Genomic DNA, 20,334 nt, shown 5'->3' on the forward strand with positions numbered 1-20,334 from the left:
TATTGCAGTGGTTATATTTCTAGCATGTTTTATGATTGGCAACAGTTCTTCTAACCCTAACTGATGGAGTGTGTAGCTTTTCATTTCTTAAACAATCATGTAGAAATGTCAAGTTTCATCAGGCTCAGATTGTGAGAGAATGGTTGGGAGGAGCAGGAAGAATCATTTTCACACATGAATTGGCATTCATTGTAAGTCTTTGGATGTGCTGAAGGAGACTTTACTGAGTGCTGGACTCTTGCATTGTCAATACAAGATCTTGGCCAAAATGTATGCGCCTCTTGACGGAAATAACATCACAACTTTTATTTCCACTCTTAAGCATTTGCCTATTCAAATCGAAACAGCGACTTTTTTTTTTTGGCCAGGCAGTGCAGATGGCTATAAATATCAATCTATGACATAGATTCGCTTCTAATCAGTGTATCAAAAATGAAAGTACATGTGATCTCATGCAATGCAATTTGTACATGCAATAAATGTATAGGCCTACTGACATTATATACTTGTACATCTTATAATTATCATGACTGTGAAGCAAATTTGTGAAATAAATATCAAATAAACATTTTTTAAATCAAATTTATTTCTTTGGAAACCAATTTGCCATCACAAACATATAAAACAATAATATTCAATGTACATCTCAAACAATTAAAAAGCCTCAGCAAATACATGTTTAAAGAACAAATAAAATGATTGGCCCTTCAGTGAGAATCAACAGTAATACAGCGTAGACAATATTCATGAATGAAAAATCAAACACCTTTTTCCTTAAATCATATTATTATTTGATGACATGCAGTGGTAAAATGGCCTTTCAAACTTTCAGAACTCGTAACGACAATTCACTCAAATATCTAATAATGCAAAGACAATGCATTCATTGCAAAATGGGAACTATTGACAAAGGACAATAGTGGCACATCAGAAGTTAAAAGAAACATAAGGATTGCTTTCTTGATGTTTTCATAGTGTCATCTCCATCATTTACTATACTTGAGGTCTGTCACAAAGGTAATGTCCTTTCAAATCTTGATAAGTCTTTCAGCAGCTGAATTTGTGTAGAGCTCAGTGTGCTAGACAGATGCTGAAATCAGATAAGGCTTCCGGTATTTGCTTTGCATCCACACTCTCTGCATTACCACCTTCTTTCCTCTGTTTACCTGCAGTCTTCTGTCTTCCAAATTCTGAATCTCCTCCAAACCAGCATTAGAAAACAAATGATGAACCTCATCTGTAGAGATCAAGACATTCAGCATGAATAGGTGTTTATGCGAGCCAAAACTGCATGGAATACAAAAATAATATGTAAGAAAATCTGCTGAAATGGTTCTACCTTTTGTGAAGAAATACACACAGGTTCCGTCCTGTCGCGTATAGAAGTTTTCAGACAAACACTGACCTGTGGAAAGTGGATCAGTGGTCATGCACGGTTATTCAAGAATCGATCACAATCAAGTTTTGATGCTGTTTTGTTAAATCTACGAGAAAAGAAATTAATATTTTTGTCAAAATATTAATCTTGTATTTTTTTCACAATTAGAGGCTTAACACATTCAGTTGTTTTTTAAGGAAAGAAAACATAATGTGTTGTACATTGACTGTGTTGTATATTGTATTGACGATTTGGATATCAATTAAAACTGAATCACTGCAGTAATGAACTTTGTAATAATATTAATTACAATGCTAAATTATATCCACTGTGGGTTAAAATGAACATGTTTCTGATATAGTGTAGATAAAAGGGTTCACGAGATAATGCCAATGTGACTGAGCATGAGAGAAAAAGTGTGTGTATTTAGTGTGTGTATGTGCACACCTCCATACAATGAAACTGGTTTAATGTGCATTTTAAATAGAATACAAAGAGGGGTCTCTGTGTCAGTGTTTTCAACATTCACAGCTAACACATGACATATTAGGTAATGAAAAGACTGAGTCGGGGTTTAATGAGCCAACAGAGACAATCACCTTTTTTAAATCGCAGTTGTGACAGATCATATCTGCCGTAGTCTCTAAACAGCATGATTCCTCCATGCTTCAGCTGTCCAGCCAAACTCTTCACCACTCCTGGAGCTCTGCTGGAGCAAAGCAGAGGGGTTAAAGGTGTTTTACGCACATTCATATTTAGATAATAACAGAGATGCTATTAGGCTTCCAAATGGCATCACATGAGTTTGAATAGAATGGCAATTTCTCCATATAATTTGCATAGCGACATTTTTATGGTGCTTTTTTTATCCTTTATGAATCTCGACAGCCTGAGTTGCTGTTGTATGTGGAAAAAACTCAGAAATTCTGCTAAATAATGAATTTGGAATGACAAGAGGGTGAATAAATGATGACAGAATTTGCATTTTGTTTTTACAATTATATAAAATTTAGAACTTAAAAACAGATTTAAGGTGTAATTATAATTTGCTATAGAAAATTCATTTACAAACTCACCAACACATGTATTAGAATCACTGGGATGCTATTATTAATATTTTGAATTCATTTTTATTTTAAAGTTTTTATATATTTTGCTGTGTTTTTTGTCATTTTTATTAGTTTTTATTTCAAATAGTATTTTTTAATGATTTTTATGCAAATGCTCATGTAAAAACAGGGATTCCCTGGCAATTGTGTGTACTGTGTTCAATTCCCTGAAATGACGGATCTGATTGAGGGGCTGAAAATCTGAGTTTCTAACAGTAAGGTTGTAGACTTAAATCCTATCAGGGTTTATCTATAAGCTATATCACCATGTAACCTTGATGAAGACACTTCAGCTCATGGTTCTTCTAGTCTAGAAGGATTGAACCTGTAATAAGTGCACTGTATAAATAACTCAGACTCAATATTGTGTAACTATATTTGAGGGAATGTATTAAAAACTCTGTAATTTATCTGTGAATCTGACAAGGGAACAAGTCGAATTATTAGTTCAACATCTCTGAGTGCAAAGCAAACGTGAAACACTTTGCTAATGCAAACAAAAGAGAAAATATACTAGTCTATGGTTCTGCGAGCTTCCAATTCCAGCTTCATATGTAAGTGTTTCATGTCTGCACTCAATTCCCTTTGCAAAAAGCCATAGATACTACAGAGCTGTGGTGAAATATGTAAACTGACAATCTCAAACACTCAATTTTCCATAACATTGCTCAAGAGTTGAGAGTTTCTATATCATTGCTGTCAAGTTTATGTTTGAAGATATCATAGATAACTTCTAAAGCTAAAACACTGGCTTTAACATAAATAAATAATCATGTTTTTTGACTTAACCTGCCACATAAATCTATGGACTGGTAAATGTTAAGTTTGTATATTAACGCTTCTAAATACTAAAAAAAATTAAGGTGGTTTAATGATAAAATAAAAACGTGCTTCTAATGCTGTTCTCATGTTTTACAGATATTAAATACATGTGATAGGTGGATTTGCTTGAAGGGTATAACAGTGAGGTAAACTGGAAATGGCTGCTATAAGTGAGACAGCAGTAATGGACACTGTGGATACTGGGCATATAAACACTCTAATGTCAGATGCATGCTGGGCAAGTGCGTTACAGTGTTAACATAATGAATGTGTGTGTGTGTATGTATGTGTGTGTGTGTGTGTGTGTGTGTGTGTGTGTGTGTGTGTGTGTGTGTGTGTGTGTGTGTGTGTGTGTGTGTGTGTGTGTGTGTGTGTGTGTGTGTGTGTGTGTGTGTGTGTGTGTGTGTGTGTGTGTGTGTGACCTTTATTACCGTGCTGGGTGGATGGCAGAGAGCACAAAGACCACCAGAATAATGTCCAAACTCTCAGGGGGGAAGGGAAATGGGGACGTTGGGTCACAAATGTCCCGCACGAATGCATGACACACCGCAGGGTCATAGTCTGGGTGCTCCTGCAAGGGAAAACGTACACTAATTGTATACTAATACAATTAACAAACATTATGAGTTTCATTTATCTGAATATGAAAGCTGTTGACACTTTGGGAATCGCTTTAATCACATTTCAAATAGACTAAATAAAATTACTTTTAGGGTGAATCTCATAATGAAATGTTCAGGTCATATTTCAACCCGGAATCAAAAGGGGGAAAAAAAGCAGAAAAATTAAACTTGTATTAAAAATAACACTAGCATAAATTAAATTCAGTACTACAATGATATATACAACTGTACTTTATATATTTTATATATTAAAGCTACATATTTTTTTAATGCAAAATTAATTATTAAAATATTGAAGTAAATTTCCATATATTTATTTTAAGTTCCATGAATTCCTCTTGGTTTAGCACATACAATAACTGCTTTCTATTTGAAAACGTAATGTAAAATGTAATTATTTCAAACAAATTTTCAGCCTCATTATTCTCCAGTCTTCAGTGTCACATGATCCTTCAGAAATCATTCTAATATGCTGATTTGCTGCTCAAGAAACATTTATGATTTTAAGTCATATTGAGGGTCCAGAACACCACACCACCTCTACTCTGAGGCTCTACTTGGACCGACACCCAAGCAACACGGCTGTGACTTTTGCACAGGCAAACTCAAATTTTCTTCACAAAATGTAAAGATATTAGTTTTTATATTAGAATAAAAATCAAAGCATATATGCAGCACTGCCGCTGCATGCTGGATGTCACTTCCCCCGCCATTCAATATGTTCCGCTGCTGGCATTCGATGAAGGTCTCTGCATACCAAAGAGCATCAAGCACCAGGAGACAGAGCCAAACTCCCACACCACTGATCAGCCGTCACTTATATGGATGGAGAACAGGATATGTTGCCCTCCCCATCTTTATCCATTCTCAGAGGCTTTCGCTAATGTGTATCTGGGATGTGTGTGTGGGCTCTGCTTGATGGAAAGGTGGCAGGTGTAATTATGTGCTGAGAAGCAGAGACATGTCACTGTGATTTACCTGGATGAGCTCAACAGCTCGAGATGAGAAGTCACAGCAGTACAGAAACGCCTTGCTGCCCCTAAAAATACACAAATATGCCTGCTTTTACTTGCTACTGCCAATTAGTGTTTCTATTACTTTTTGATTTTCATCTCCTTATCTGATAACTTAATAAGTATGGGATAATGCAGTCAGCTTTTGCTTTGAGGTCACCCAAATAGGGTCTATTTTGCAAATGATAATGACCTGAACATTACTGACTGTACAATATTCCGCTTATTACATGGTTACTACACTTATTACATGGAAAACATTGACATACAATACAGATTACATTACACAAGAACAACTTAAATACTCAAGATACAGTTCCTCACACAAAACTATTGTACGGCTTCAGAAGACTTACACAACTGTTCAAATGTTTGGGTCAGTGAGATTTTATTAAAATTTGGATTAAATTGATTAAAAGTGACAGTAAAACCATTTATAATGTTACAAAAGATGTCTACTTCAAAATAAACCCTGTTCTTTGGAAGTTTCTATTTATCAAATAATCAAGAAAAAATGTATCATGGTTTTCACCAAAAATCATTATACAGCACAACTGTAATAATAATAATAAATGCACAAATCAGCAAATCATCATATTAGAATGATTTCTGAAGGATCACGTGACAATGAAGAGTATGGAGTAATGATGCTGAAAATTCAGCTTTATAATAATAATAATTCACAATGTTACAGTTTTTACTATATTTTTAATCAAATAAATGCAGCCTTGGCGAACATAAGAGACTTCTTTCAAAAACGTTTCCAACAACATCTTACTGACCCCAAACCTTTAAATGGTAGTGTATTTCACAGTGCTTGTTGTGCAACTGAAAGACAAACTTCTACATAATTTCTCCAAGTAATAAAAATGAGAAACATAAAGCGGATGCTCTTACCTGATGGTGCTGATGATGGGAAACACACTGTTACCAACACCACAGCCCACCTGCATAAACACACACATCAAAATCACCTAAACTTAACGCCGATTCACACGAAGAACGATAACTAGTCCTGTTATCGTTCTGTTATTCTAAGCATGCTGTCTGCTGTTTAAATGCTCTATAAAGCAGGATGGATTCTGATTGGCTGTCAATGTTTTTAACATTTATCATCTGAATAAAAATAGTTCTGAAAGTGATTTTAATGATACGGTTTCTCACTCGAGCTGAATCTCTGACCATTACCGCCCGCTCCGCAATGTGTGTGTTCCTCTCCCGCCCACACCCGCAAATATTCTGTTACAGCTTGAAGAAATTGTGCAAAATTACAGAAACATTAGGGCTATGCTAAACATTCAGAAACATTGCGTTTTATTAAACTGACCATAAGACAAAGTGATGCTGGCACCACAAATGACAAACACATTCGGCCAGCTTTTTATTAGCCTTATAAAACTCTATCAACTGTTAAACAGAACATCACAACTAGTTATCGTTATGGCCCTTGGTGTGAGTGAGCCTTCCTAAATGATTTAAAACATCAGAAATGATTATTTGGTAATAAAGAGCTAGTTTTTTGTGTGTCTGAATGGCGGTAACACCTCTAGTATCCTAAAAGCAGCATGTTGTCCAGGGAATGTGTCCGTTTCACTGGTTAATGTGCTGGAACCGCAGGGCTGGTGCTTTTCTCCCTTCCCAGACTCTGTTCCCAGACTTCCCATACACATCCCTGCAGCGTCTGGAGGGAGAAGCTCTGGGAACTCAGTGAAGAGCCAATTCCGGTTTCTGAAGAACTTGCTCTGGTGCATCTCATAAAATCGGTCCCAATATTTATGAGCTTCTCTGTCATATTTTGCTGATGGGAGAGAAAACAATAAGGAAACAAAACTAGAAAAACTAGCTGGCAACCACTAATGAGTTTTGAATACTTACATTGCTCTTCTACAGGAATCTTCTCTTTCGAGTTCTCCTCTGCTTTCTGCTGGGCTTTCTCTCTCTCTTCTTCAGTCCACTGCACATGATCCCTGAGGCACAGCACACAGTATGAACATTCATTTCACCCAACTGTTCTTTTTCAGTTCTTGCAAATATGATTAAAATTTCATTAAAGGGTTAGTTCCCCCAAAAATGAAAATTCTGTCATCATTTACTCATTCCAAACCCCTAAGACTTCCGTTCATCTTCAGAACACAAATGAAGATCTTTTTAATGAAATCTGAGAGCTTTCTGTCCCTCCATTGACAGCTACACATCTACCACTTTGACGCTTCAACACGTTCATAAAGAGATCTTAAAAATAATCCAAATGAATTGAGCGGTTTAGTCCAGATTTTCTTAAGAGACTCGATCACTTTATATGATGAACAGATTTAATTTAGGCTTTTACCCACATTTAAACATTCAACACCACATCAGATCTGGTAAACGGAAGCTCAAGCATGTTTACTTGACGTGTGAGAACCAATGAGGTTCATTCTCGTGTTACGCATCACGTTTGAGCTTCATCAAGAACCAATGAGGTTCATTCTCGTGTTACGCATCATGTTTGAGCTTCATCAAGAACCTATGAGGTTCATTCTCGTGCTACGCATCATGTTTGAGCTTCTGCAAGAACCAATGAGGTTCATTCTCGTGTTACGCATCATGTTTGAGCTTCATCAAGAACCAATGAGGTTCATTCTCGTGTTACGCATCACGTTTGAGCTTCTGCAAGAACCAATGAGGTTCATTCTCGTGTTACGCATCATGTTTGAGCTTCATCAAGAACCAATGAGGTTCATTCTCGTGCTACGCATCATGTTTGAGCTTCTGCAAGAACCAATGAGCTTCATTCTCGTGTTACGCATCATGTTTGAACTTTCTCAAGAACCAACGAGGTTCATTCTCACGTTACGCAGAACATTTGAGCTTCAGCAAGAAGGTTCGGTTGAGCTTCTGCTCTCAAGGTTTCAGGTTTATTTATGTATTTATGTGCCAGTGTTATCATTGGCTTGATCACTGGGGAGCTGTATCTTTTTTTTTTTCTACATTTCTATAAAGCTGTGTTGGTGTTGGTAAAAAAAACATCAATTAATTTCTTTCAAAAAAAGAAAGAAAAAAAATTACTGACCCCAACATTTTTAAAGGTAGTATATAATGTTTCCAACACTGACAACAAATCAGCATATTAAAATGATTTCTGAAGATCATGTGACACTGAAGTCTGGAGTAATGGCAGATGAAAATTCAGCTTTGCATCACATAAATTAATTATATTTTAAAGTATATTCAAATAGAAATTGTAATAACATTTCACAATATTACGTTTTTTTTTTTTCTGTATTTTTTGATCAAATAAATGCAGGCTTGATGAGCAGAAGAGACTTCTTTCAAAAACATAAAAAATATGAATGCTTCCAAACTTTTGACTGGTATATATATGTTATATATATTTACTTCATTTTATGTCAACCATCTTATGTCTTCCTTGGTAAAATACCTTTCTGGTACCAGGTCAGATCACAATACCATGGTACTAAATGAGTACCATGCCAGTTCTCACGTTCACAAGACTCAAGCATCTGTAGACTGTACCACATGTTATGCTGAAAGATGTCATCGGGGTCAGTGAGGATTCTTCCTCCTAACGGGACAGGTGGTCTTCCTCCACTGTACAGCCTCACAGCACAGACGGTCAGCTTCACAATCCTCCTCATTTCTCCATGCTCATCTGAGAACAGCAATTAATGACAGTCATTACCAACCAAACACACTGTCACCTGGTTTCACAGACGAGGCTTAAGCCTAGTCCCAGACTAAAATGCATGTTTGACTTTGAGCTGTTTTAACTGAAAGCAACTTACACTGATAGCCTATATCTTAATATGTCAGTGCCATTGTTTTGTCTCAAGATGCACACCAGTAATGTTTTTTTCTAAGGCAAATTTATAAAAGTTACTTAAATGTCCCAATTGAACTAAGGCCTAATCCTGGCTCAATCTAAACCCTGTCTGTGAAACCAGGCCTTTATCTACTATACTGAATCTGATGTGAAGCATTAAACTACATTTCCCAGCCAGCAACAGCGACGATGCGCCTTCAGATGACGTACACCCGGAAGCTTTTGTAAACACATGTGAGCAGCAGAGTGTAGGCTGATTACAATTTCAAGCAACCAAAAAATGTCCACTAGAAGCAGACAACTGTAAGATTTTATACGAATGTATTCTATGATTTTGCAACGTTTTGGAAACGGCCGATATGAGGATTTCTGTAAATAATTGCAATGTTAGAAATGTCTCACGAAAATACACCTTTAACTTTAACAATAGCAAAATGAGGAAATGTATTTGCGCATATTTCACTATTTAAGTCATAGGAGGCAGATGCTCTTCGGTATATTAGCTAACATTAACTGTTGTGGTTTGGATATAACTTTCAGCAACGCTATAATTATATAGCACGCAGAGTCTGCGTATTAAAAAAAGACAGAGAGTTGACTTTACCCAGCACTCACTTAGATGCAATTCTGAAGATTATTCCGCTTAGTTTTGTGGTAGTCAGTGCATTTTATTTGAATGGTGTGAGTAGAGTCGTCGCTCGTCGTTCCCCATGTGCGCGCTCCCGTCCCCGTGCGCGCCCCGCACTAGTAAGAACAGCTGTGCTGCCCTGACTTCAAGATCCCGATCTCGTGGATCCAATGACTCTGGCAGATTACTGGGAGCAAACCTTAAGATCCTGAGGAACATCATTCTCCAAGTAATGCTGTGTTTGATACTGGGGTTTTTATTTTCTTATTAGTCTGATTAAAATGTACAGTGCCAGCCAGTCTCTTATGCTCGTCAAGCCTGCATTAATTTGATTAAAAAATAAAATAATAATAATATTGTGAAATTGTTTTACAGTGTAAAATAATGGTTTTCAATTGTAATATATTTTAAAATATAATTTATTTCTATGATCAAAGCTGAATTTTCAGCAAGTCTTCAGTGTCACATGATCCTTCAGAAATCATTCTAATGATGATTTAGTATCAATGTTGGAAAGTGGAAAACTGGTTGGTGCTGCTTAATATTTTTTGGAACATGTGGTACTTCTTTCAGGATTCATTGAAGAATAAAAAGTTAAAAAGAGCAGCATTTATTCAAAATAGAAATCTTTTCTAACAATATAAAGCTTTACTATCACTTTTGATCAATTTAACACATCCTTGTTGAATAAAAGTATGAATTTATTTTAAAAAAAAAAAACAAATTAAATTTTAAAATAAATGTAATTTTACTTTTTATTCATCAATGAATCCTGAAAAAAAATAAGCAGCCCAACTGTTTCCAACATTGATAATAATAAGAAATGTTTCTTTAAGCAAATCATCATATTAGAATGATTTCTAAAGGATCATGTGACACTGAAGACTGGAGGAATGATGCTGAAAATTCAGCTTTGATCACAGGAATAAATTATATTTAAAAGTATTTTCAAATAGAAAACCTTTATTTTAAATTGTAAGAATAATTCACAATATTACTGTTTTTCTGTATTTTTGATCAAATAAATGCAGGCATGATGAGCATTAGAGACTACTTTAAAAAAAAAATGTAATATTTCCAAACTTTTTAGCTATTTTTTAATAGATTTTACTTCATTAAAGTATGTGATGACTTTATAGGATGACACAGAATTTGTAAAGGTTTGGAGCAAGACTTCCAAGTCCCTCATCGCTTATGAAAGTGGACGGATATACTTTGAGAATTACAGGTGGTGTTACAGCAGGTAAACTGTCTGATTTTATTAGGTTAAGATACTTAGGAAAAGTATGTTTTCCCAAAATATGACATCTTTTAATATGGCTCAAATGTATTACAAATCACAGCCTTTTGCCCGAGCCAGAACAGCTGTACGAGCTCCCCAAAACTCCCAAAACTGAGAAGATTGAAGACGCATTGTTGTGCCAGTGTCCTCTAGTAAGTCTGATCATCTGCTGAACATCATTCATTTGCATATTACTTTCTGTGTAATTGATTTTTTTTTTTTTTTTTTGCAGGACAATGTTCTACCAAATGCCTCAGAGCAGAAATCCTGTCTGTTGGCTCTGACAGCTCATAACTGGTTACTTCGGCTCTCGGCTGACACTGGAGGAACGCTACAGCGGGTCTACCTCTCCTCGCGTTTCAAATTCAGGTGCCGACATTTCTTTGAGTGCTAATAATTTGGAAATAATAACTAGCTGCATGTTACAGTACATTTTCTGGCAAAAGTAGCAATCTCATTAACGTAACATCTGAAATGAAGTGTTTTTGTTGTACTAATATGAGTTTGTTAACAGATCTTTAGGTTGGGACTCCTCGCAGGAGACATTTTATGTCAAATCCATTCAGAGCAAACAGACGACTCTGCAGCGTCAGGTCAGGCTCCACTGAGGCTCATATCTGTGTTGCATGTGTTTCATATGCAGTTGGGTCACTCTCTTATTTCAGTTTAATTATTTTTTCCATTTAAATGTGCTTTATTGCCATGAAAATTGTTACAATGTATTGCCATAGCATTCCTATTGTTTACAGTGAAGTGTGTGTAGTAAGGTACAATGAATGTGTCTGAAATCACATACTCTCTTGAGTAGGTACTTATTTTGAATTAGTAATTACTTTGCAACCTCTAAAAAGTATGTTCTATATAGTATAAATGTGTGTTGTATGAATGTAATTCGGATATACTACATTTGCCATGTTGTCATTATCAGCATCAATTATGCCGCTTCACAGCCATTCATAAATCCTCTTTGTAGGTTGTAGGTGATCCGGGGAATGTTTGCCAACTCTTTAATAGGGGACAACATATCGATGTCCTTCTCCATGCGATATGAGAGTTCATTCACTGGCGCCAGATATTTTAATGAATAAAATAAGGCACTCTAAATAGATTTCCCTCCTCCCAGCATCACTACTTCATGGCTCCTCGAAGTGGCGCTCAACTCATGAATAAGGAAAATGTAAACATAAGTTAACTAGCCTAAGAAAGAGAGGTTTTTAATGGGATGGCGGACAGCAGTGTGAGTAAAATTATTTTTGAGAGCCTGATTACAAAAACAAAAGTCCCCCAAATTTAAAAGCCATCATTCTCATTATAATTTTATGTAGCATATGACAGGACATTTTGCACTTAACTGAATTTTCCTTTTTTGAAGTGATTCCAATCATATTTCAAGCAATTCAGAATCATCTTGGCGAACAGAGCGCATCTGAAGTGTCTCAGCTGAAGGAAATAATACATTATTTATCAGCTTAAATATATTGGCCAAATATTCTTATCGGGCGGATAACGATAATGTTACAAATGAACATATATCGGCCGATACCGATATGGTGGGCGATATATCGTGCATCCCTAAAAATAATAGATACCCCAGCCACGTTTAAGTGCAAAGTCTGGAGAACCTGCACTTAACTTTTTCACTGGCATTTTGTTTTCATAGGTAGACAGATATCGTGATGTATCATTATAGGATTGTCTAGCGATATATTGATTATCGCAGAATTGCTTTATCGTGATATTATTGGTATCGTGAGCCATGTATGGTGTATCGTATCGCGAGGTACCCTGTGTCTCCCACCCCCACTCTTTTATGAGTACTGTGAATTCGAACATACTTTTGTCACATACTGTTTTTCGCCTACTATATAGTAATTATTTCAAATTTTGGATATCATTTCCTCCTAGTTTTCCTCATAGATAGGGCAGCTGGTGAGAAAGTGTTGCTCTGTCTCAACATCTTCTTGGCTACAGTATGGGCAGATCCGGTGTTCTGACAATATATGCTACCTGCTATATTTGCATGGTTTTAAGTGTAGTATAAGGGCTTGGAGCCAAATAACATTCAAGTTTACTTTGTTTTTCTGTTTTCTGTTGTTTGCAGCTTCAAGACCATCTGAATGAGGGTACTTTTTTCAATGGTTATTTCATGTCTCTCTCTCTCTCTCTCTCTCTCTCTCTCTCAGGCTGGTGTTGATAATAACATCCTCATGCGTGTGGCCGTATTTCAGGTCTTTCCTCTGGAGCTTGTAGGAATGCTGGAGATAAATAAAAAAGTAATTTCAGCATAAGTACATTCATATAAATCTATTTTTGTTGTAATGGAATGTCATACATTTTTATAAACTATCTTTTTAATTAATTTATTTCAGTGTAGCTCCACTTATGCTACATATTTTAGTGAAACCTGTGGATTTCGAGATATTAGTTTCGATAAGTAGTATTTTCTATTGTCTATTTTTATTATTGAAATATATTCAAATGAGCATTGTCAAATGAATGAGTCAGTATAAAAGATGTTATGTTACATTATGTTTTTATGTTACGTCGTGTTGTGTTACGTCATGTTGTGTTACGTCATGTTATGTTACGTTATGTTACTGTATGTTATGTTATGTTCAGGTCTTTGGTAAGACGGTGGTGGATGTGCTGCTGTCACAGGGAGTCTTAGCTGTATCACACAGCTCAAAACATGTCAAACTTTACAGTTTTGAGTACATAGTTAATAAGGTAATTGAAACATAATTCCTTTTTGTGATTGTTTGGTTTATTGGCCCTGTTTGGTTTATTGTCATTCCATATGTGTTCTTTTCTCTTCAGTATAGAATTGAGAAATTGGCTCTGGGACAGCAGTGTGAGATTAATGGTGGAAAAGGAATTGTGGGAGAGGCTCCATATGGTATCCCGGTCAACATTCACATTCATGGTGGGTGACTGATCTTTTATATACAGTAAAAAAAAAGAAACGTTTTTGCTCTAAAAAGTCTTGAAAAGGAATGGATAAAGTGTTGATTCATTAATTTTGTCTCTGTAGATTTTGAGATGACATTCTTGACATTGTGAGATTCAGACAAATGTTTAAAAATGTGTCAATTAAAATGGCATAATCTATTTAGGTGAAACTGTCAAAGTTGTGCAGTTATGTTCACCATTAGCTATTTTACATTCAGGACCTCGTTCCTCATGTGTGATGGAATATTTTGTTCCCATTATGTTGAAAACACAGTGCAATCTCTCACTCTGACAGTCCAGGGTCATAACATGAGCCTACAAAACACCCTTTCTTACCACTGAGCTCATAACATCGAGACCCATCTGCGTCATCTTCTCAGTTCTCGCGCGTGCGTCGCGGCGCTTTTGTGAACTCACATCAGAGGCCCACACAGAAGAAAATGAATAGTTGAATAAAGTCGTTATTTTTGGGGGGGGTTTGCGCACAAAAAGGATCCTTGTCGCTTGATAAACTTAAGGTTGAGCCACTGTAGTCACTTGGACTATTTTAACAATGTCTTGACTAACTTTTCTGGGCCGGCAGAATGAAATTACCTAGCAGCCTATGGAGGAGTGAGCCAGCTCTCAGATTTCATCAAAAATATCTTAATTTGTGTTCCAAAGATGAACGAAAGTCTTACAGGGTTGGAACAACGTGAGGGAGAGTAATTACTGACAGAATTTTCATTTTTGGGTGAACTAACCCTTTAAGATCCCGCCGCAACATTTCTTTCGGGTTGAGGTCTGGGTTTTGACTGGACCGGTGCATTCTGTTGTAGATTTGCTGGTGTGTTTGGTGTCATTGTCCTGTTGCATGACCCAATATCGGCCTGATTCAGCTGTCGGACAGATGGCCTCACATCTGTCTCTAGAATACTTTGGTATGCAGAGGAGTTCATGGCTTACTCAATGACTGCAAGATGCCCAGGTCAGGTGGCTGCAAAACAAGCCCAAGTCATCAGCTCTCCACCACCATTCTTGACCGTTGGAAAGAAGGACATTGTTCCAGAAGTCTTGTTGTTTGTTCAGATGCAACTTTGCAAACCTAAACCATTCTGCCATGTTCTTTTTAGAGAGAAGAAGCTTTCTCCTTGCAACCCTTCAAAACATGCCATACTTGCCCTGTGTTTTTCTAATTGTATTGTCATTAACTTTAACATTTAACATGTTAACTGAGGCCTGTAGAGTTTGAGATGTGGCTCTTGTGTGTTTTTTGCGATTTCTCTGAGCAGTGCACGCTCTGACCTTGGGGTGAATTTGCTGGGACGTCCACTCCTGGGAAGATTGGCAACTGTCTTGAATGTTTTCCACTTATGAATAATCTTCCTCGCTGTTGAATGATGGACTTCAAATTGTTTGGAAATGGCCGTATAACCCTTGTCAGATTGATGGCAGCAACAATTGCTTTACTAAGATCATTGCTGATGTCTTTCCGTCTTTGGCATTGTGTTAACACACACCTGAATGCTCCAGACCAGCAAACTGCCAAAACTTCTGCTTTTATAGAGGTGGTCATGCTTGCTGATGATCAATTAATGATCAGAGATATTTGATAAGCAGCGTCTGACTGCTACTTACCCTCTTAATTCCTATGGAAGCAGTATGGGTGTACTTAGTTTGTCACACATGGCTTTTCGATTTTGGCCTAGTTTTTGTTAAATAAATAACGACACAGTGTAATATGTCATGTGTTGTTGTTCATCTGAGGTTGTATTTACCTAATTTTAAGACCAGATGATTTTTTTATTATGTCCTGATACGTAAAACCATATAATTCAATAGGGTGTCCTTTCTTTTTCACATGACTGTATATGAAAAAACTGAGCCTGTGTAAAACATTACTTTATGGCCTGGTTTCACAGACAGGGCTTAGATTAAGCCAGGATTAGGCTTCAGTTCAATTAGGACATTAAAGTAGCTTTTATAAACACGCCTTAGAAAAAACATTACTGGTGTGAATCTCGAGACAAAACAATGGCACTGACATATTTTCACAAATTCACTGACAAGATAAGTCAGTGCAAGCTGCTTTCAGTTAAGACAACACAAACATGTTTTTTTAGTCTGGGACTACAGGCTTAAGCCTTGAAACCAGGCATAGATCACTTTTTTATATGGAATATTTTGCAGTAAAATGATCCAATTACTTTCTTAGGCTTTTTGGTGACCAATCATGGTCATTGCAATTCTGAAATAGAATTCTGCTTGAAAAGGCTGTTCTTCATTTTTCAAAATATCCAATGATTTTTCTACTTATTTTTCATTAGCCACCTCTATAATAACTATGAAACGTTACTGAAAAAATTTGCAGACAGTTGAAGTGTGTAAGAGTTTCTGAGGGAATCAATTGAATCACTGATAATTGACTCCCTCTCTCTTTAATTAAGTTGAGAAAAATTGCCAGGTACAATGTGCCAATTAAAGTTATGTTGTTAAAGTACAATTAAAGTACAATGTTATTATTTCTTATGAGTTGTCAATAGTGTTAATTTCGTTAACGTAAACTGTGATGAAAAATGTTTGACGACACCGACATCATTAAACACCAATTGTGATATAAATGTAATTTATATTAGCATCATTTAGAATTATTGGAATTACTCTGAAGAATTTCACAGTTGTAGCTTTTGAGAGAAGCTTTTTAGTTTTACCAGTTTTCATAGTGTAGAAAGTATCTTAATTTATTACATAGCTTGGTTGAATTCTAATGTAGAATGCAGTCTGTTATCAAGAAATAACAGACCGCATTCTACATTAGAATTCAACCAAGCCATGTAATAAATTAAGAAACTTTCTGTAATAAATTACTGCTGAGGATAACACACCGTTGCCATGAAAAACAGAGTGCTGCTATGGACGCAGGATTCTAACCGTAGAGACGGAACGGACTATTTTCTTTAGCGGAAGCAATACAATCGTTTTTAAATCAATAAACTCCTTTTTGAATCAATATTTTGTGTCAAATTATTGATTTATTTGGTAGGTAGCCATGTAATAAGCGGGATAATGTATAGAGAGGGGCGGTCGTTATAGCGAATACAACCCCTTCAGGCTGATTCAAGACCCCTCCGCTTCACGTTGGTGTCCTGATCAGCCTGTCGGGGTTGTATTCGCTATAACAACCGCCTCGCTCTACATTATCCCTTACTTATATGATAATATTGTAAATCAGGAAACTTGTAGAGTAAATGAATGTGTGAAATGGAAAGACTTAGAGATACAATCATGAGGAAAAATGTATTCTCGTTCAGCGCCACCTATCGTACAGGTGTGAATTAGCCGAAAGCGATCAATTGTTTCGAGTTAGATGTGAAAGCACTGTTCGCCCGTGATTCGCTTCACTTTATAGCATCGCTCTCAGTGTGAAAGGGCCTTAAGACTAAATAAAAAAACATTTGCTTACAAAATGAACACCAGTTGTTAATACTTCTCTCTACAGAGTGTCCTCCCGTATTGTTTGAGATGTCATACTTTGACAACGGGGTTCAGATCGGAGGTCATCCCTGGCACTACATCTACACCCCCAACCACAAGAGACACCGAGGAACCCATCATATCTGCTCCATCACTGACGGAGAGCTGGTGATTACTCTGATTCATACACATGTTCATAGTCCTATGCAAAACAATCCTGTACGTGCAGTGAGAGTGAATGTGTGTAACCTCTATATTGCATTTAGGTTGAAATTATTATCTATTATGGTGGACATATTAAACTTTTAGGGCAAGACAAGACAAATATTATTAGCTTTATCTGATAATTACATTACTTATAGAATTACACAGTAAATTAAGACTTTGGTTCTAAGAAAAAGAACACTTATGTTCAATAATTGACACAAGTGTCTTTTAATTTAAGCTGTTTTTCTTTGTTATGTGTCTGTATAATCCAATGATCTGTCATCAGGCTAAGAGCGGTGTTCAGGACATGAAATGTGACTCTCTGGAAGCAGACTGGATCTTTTTTCACCCAGATGATTCGGGCCGAATTGTTCATGCAGGACCCAGTGCAATAAAGTGAGCATGATTATTATTATATATGGCAAAAGAGAAACAAAGTTGCACATTAAATATGCGTGTGTAACAGGAATCTTATTATAAACAGTACCATAGGAACAGTGTGGATGAACCACTTTTCTCCAGTTTCACTTTTCTCTATAATTGCTGTTTTTAATTTTCTCTGTTACAGTGTTCTGAAGATCATGGCTGAAACTGGATGTGACCGGAAGTGTGAGATAGTCACGGACTTCTCCATCACCGCTGCTCGTGACAATAGTGTAATTGTTGTCTGTGGGTTCATTACCAGCTGTAGTTGCAACAGAATATTATTGAAATTTTGATTCTATAGTTTTTTAAACGACAATCGTAGGATTTTGTCACCATCAGACTCACTCAGCAGAAATACCAGCTGATATTTATTGTAAAAGAAGATCAATACTGCATAAAAGGCTATTTTTTGGATGATTTGTAAACATGGTTCTTCATGCCCACAGGCACCTCAGGTGATCGTGACCTCTTCTGGTCGTACAGTGAAAAGGAGATTCCAGGTGTTAGATGATGACCCTGCACAAGAGGTACAGCCGTCCACCAGCCCACACACACTCTAAGACCCTGTTTACTCCTGGCATTAAGATGCGTTTTGGTCTATCGGATCACAAGTGGACAATGCTAAATACAGGTGTAAATGGGGACTTAAACGTTTGAGCTTGTCCACTTTCAACCACTTTTAAGTTTAAGTTGATCGGGTCACAATTAGACGAGGGAGACTCATTCCCGTTTACACCTGGTGTTTTAATCCGTCTCTTTTGTCCACTTTCAACCACTTGGGTCTATGACGGGTAAATGTATGTTGTTGTTTTTTCCAGATCTTTCGATCTAATGGGCAAAATAAGCTCACGTAATTTACATATGAATGCATCTGGAGACGACGGATAAACATACGGAGGGAACTAGTTTTAATTTCTGCTCAGAGTCGCAAGACCAGCCGAACGCTATAAGTGTGTGTTAGAAATCAGAAATGGTAAGAGAACATTGTGCTTGGTATGTTTTTCATCTTCAAACCAAACTTGGGTCTTCAGGTCGACAAAGTTTAAATCCCGTCTGGCTAGAGATCTTCACATAGTGTTCACTAATTAGATCAGTAGATGGAGAGCAGATGGTGTTTTGTGGCTGTTTGAACACATTCAACCTCATGAGTGTTTACACTACGAAAGCAATCCGGTCAAATGTGTGGAAGTGGTTGAAAGTGGACAAGCTCAAACGTTTTAGACCCCATTTACACCTGAATTTAGTGTCGTCCGATTGACCAAAACGCATCTTAATACCAGGAGTAAACAGAGCCTTAGTAAAAAACGGTTATTTTAAGAACAGTTCACTGAAAGTTTCTTGGGGAACCCAACATTGTTCTTGTGTGGCATCAATATGAAACCCCCCTTTATTTTTAAGAGTGTATAAGGGTTTGAAACATGATGGGGAGTAGGCTAAATGATGACAGAATTCTCAATCATCTGATTGGAAACTTAATTGTTAAATAATATAGTGGAAGAATGAATGCTGATATACGGTAAGTTTTATTGTCATGTGATACAGATGGGTCTGGTGTACTGATGGGTCTGGTGTACTGATGGGTCTGGTGTACTGATGTAAGGCCTTCAAACATAAGCCACTTTTCCACCATCGGGCCAAATAGTTGTTTTTTTTTGTTTAAGTGTGCCAATCCAGCCCAGCCAGTACAGATATGGATTAATTTTCCACTGTGTGGCTGATAGTGATAACGGAGCATGTAGAGACTTGTGAGATGTAAGTAGCGAACGCGTTACGGAGGATGACATTTTAATTTTATAATTAAATTTCTAATCATGCTGTGCTCTTTTGGGAAATATAACTGGAACCGTTCCTTACCGTACTTAGAACCGTTCTCCCAGACGGTGGAGCAGAGTTCACTCACTCTAGTCTAGTGTGTGATTTGTCTCTGAGACAGTCTGTTATTGTTTGTGCTTTGACATAACTTGGAGGGCTTATCTAGACTTTCAGGATGGTGAAGTACGAAGATGAACTTGATCTGTTGGCTGTGATAGACACCACTCACGCTGAAGATGAAGGACAAGCCCATCTTCGTCTACATGACAATAAGACAGGGATTTTAATGAAGAGAGTTACTCTAAAAGAGCCATGGGATGTGGTATGACATTTAATGTTTTTTTTTTTTTAGATATCATTCACTCCATTTGTCATAACCTAACATCCTCTGTGTTTGTTTTTCAGACCTACAGTCATGAAGTGTACTTTGATAGAGACACGATTATTCATATTGTCCAGGAGAAAAATAACACCTTCTGCTGCCATGTTTATAAAATGAAGAGAAGACCTTCAGATGAACCATAAGCACATTTCATATTCCTGTATATGTTGATTATTAATGGACTGTAATTTTGTGCACTTTTGACATCTTATGAACTGAAAACGTTTGTTTTTAAATAGATGGATATTGCACACTATCATTTGGACTGAAAAAAATATACTTTTCTACACTTTTCTATTCAGTTATTTTCTTAAAACATTTACTTGTAACTTTATAATTAAAGACCAGTTTGTGACAGATATGCTCTTGTCATCATTATGAAACTTGAAGTTGCATAACTTTTTAATGTGAGTTACACAAAAAAAGT

At 36.6% G+C, this 20,334-nt stretch overlaps 2 protein-coding genes across 6 annotated transcripts; one reads left to right on the top strand and one right to left on the bottom strand.

The window, feature by feature from the left end:
* Positions 1-564: 564 nt before the first annotated feature.
* On the bottom strand, positions 565-9,574 carry mettl8 (methyltransferase 8, methylcytidine). 2 transcript variants are annotated; one of them, XM_081368423.1, is made up of 10 exons: positions 9,384-9,574; positions 8,462-8,597; positions 6,821-6,912; positions 6,490-6,743; positions 5,843-5,892; positions 4,911-4,971; positions 3,741-3,880; positions 1,978-2,084; positions 1,340-1,405; positions 565-1,237 (listed from the first exon to the last, which is right to left on the bottom strand). In XM_081368423.1, exons 2-10 carry the CDS (start codon positions 8,581-8,583, stop codon positions 1,080-1,082), a joined length of 1,050 nt encoding a protein of 349 aa, XP_081224549.1. In that variant the 5' UTR covers positions 8,584-8,597; positions 9,384-9,574; the 3' UTR covers positions 565-1,079. The 2 variants fall into 2 exon arrangements, with proteins under 2 accessions (XP_081224549.1, XP_081224550.1); XM_081368424.1 differs by having other exon boundaries at positions 9,373-9,491.
* dcaf17 (ddb1 and cul4 associated factor 17) lies at positions 8,975-20,266 on the top strand. 4 transcript variants are annotated; one of them, XR_014030339.1, is made up of 14 exons: positions 8,975-9,625; positions 10,536-10,639; positions 10,740-10,830; positions 10,911-11,047; positions 11,193-11,271; positions 12,862-12,951; positions 13,298-13,405; positions 13,496-13,601; positions 17,106-17,248; positions 17,574-17,683; positions 17,856-17,956; positions 18,160-18,240; positions 19,692-19,847; positions 19,931-20,265. XR_014030339.1 is itself a non-coding variant. In XM_081368420.1 (14 exons), the coding sequence occupies exons 1-14, from the start codon at positions 9,479-9,481 to the stop codon at positions 20,048-20,050; spliced, it is 1,560 nt and encodes a 519-aa protein (XP_081224546.1). In that variant the 5' UTR covers positions 8,993-9,478; the 3' UTR covers positions 20,051-20,266. The 4 variants fall into 4 exon arrangements, 3 of the variants coding, with proteins under 3 accessions (XP_081224548.1, XP_081224546.1, XP_081224547.1); XM_081368420.1 differs by having other exon boundaries at positions 8,993-9,625; positions 17,856-17,943; positions 19,931-20,266; XM_081368422.1 differs by lacking the exon at positions 19,692-19,847.
* The last annotated feature ends 68 nt before the right edge of the window (positions 20,267-20,334 follow it).

Source organism: Scardinius erythrophthalmus (assembly GCF_964197995.2).
Source record: "Scardinius erythrophthalmus genome assembly, chromosome: 6".
Taxonomy (NCBI): Eukaryota; Metazoa; Chordata; class Actinopteri; order Cypriniformes; family Leuciscidae; genus Scardinius; species Scardinius erythrophthalmus.

Coding starts and splice junctions, on each gene's coding strand:
- mettl8 (XM_081368423.1), bottom strand. CDS start 8,583: ATGAGGAGGATTGTGAAGCTGACCGTCTGTGCTGTGAGGCTGTACAGT. Junction 1,406..1,977: donor ACAACTGCGATTTAAAAAAG/GTGATTGTCTCT, acceptor CACTTTCCACAG/GTCAGTGTTTGTCTGAAAAC. Junction 1,238..1,339: donor TGTGTATTTCTTCACAAAAG/GTAGAACCATTT, acceptor TGATCTCTACAG/ATGAGGTTCATCATTTGTTT.
- dcaf17 (XM_081368420.1), top strand. CDS start 9,479: ATGTGCGCGCTCCCGTCCCCGTGCGCGCCCCGCACTAGTAAGAACAGC. Junction 10,831..10,910: donor TGTTGTGCCAGTGTCCTCTA/GTAAGTCTGATC, acceptor TTTTTTTTGCAG/GACAATGTTCTACCAAATGC. Junction 12,952..13,297: donor TGCTGGAGATAAATAAAAAA/GTAATTTCAGCA, acceptor TGTTATGTTCAG/GTCTTTGGTAAGACGGTGGT.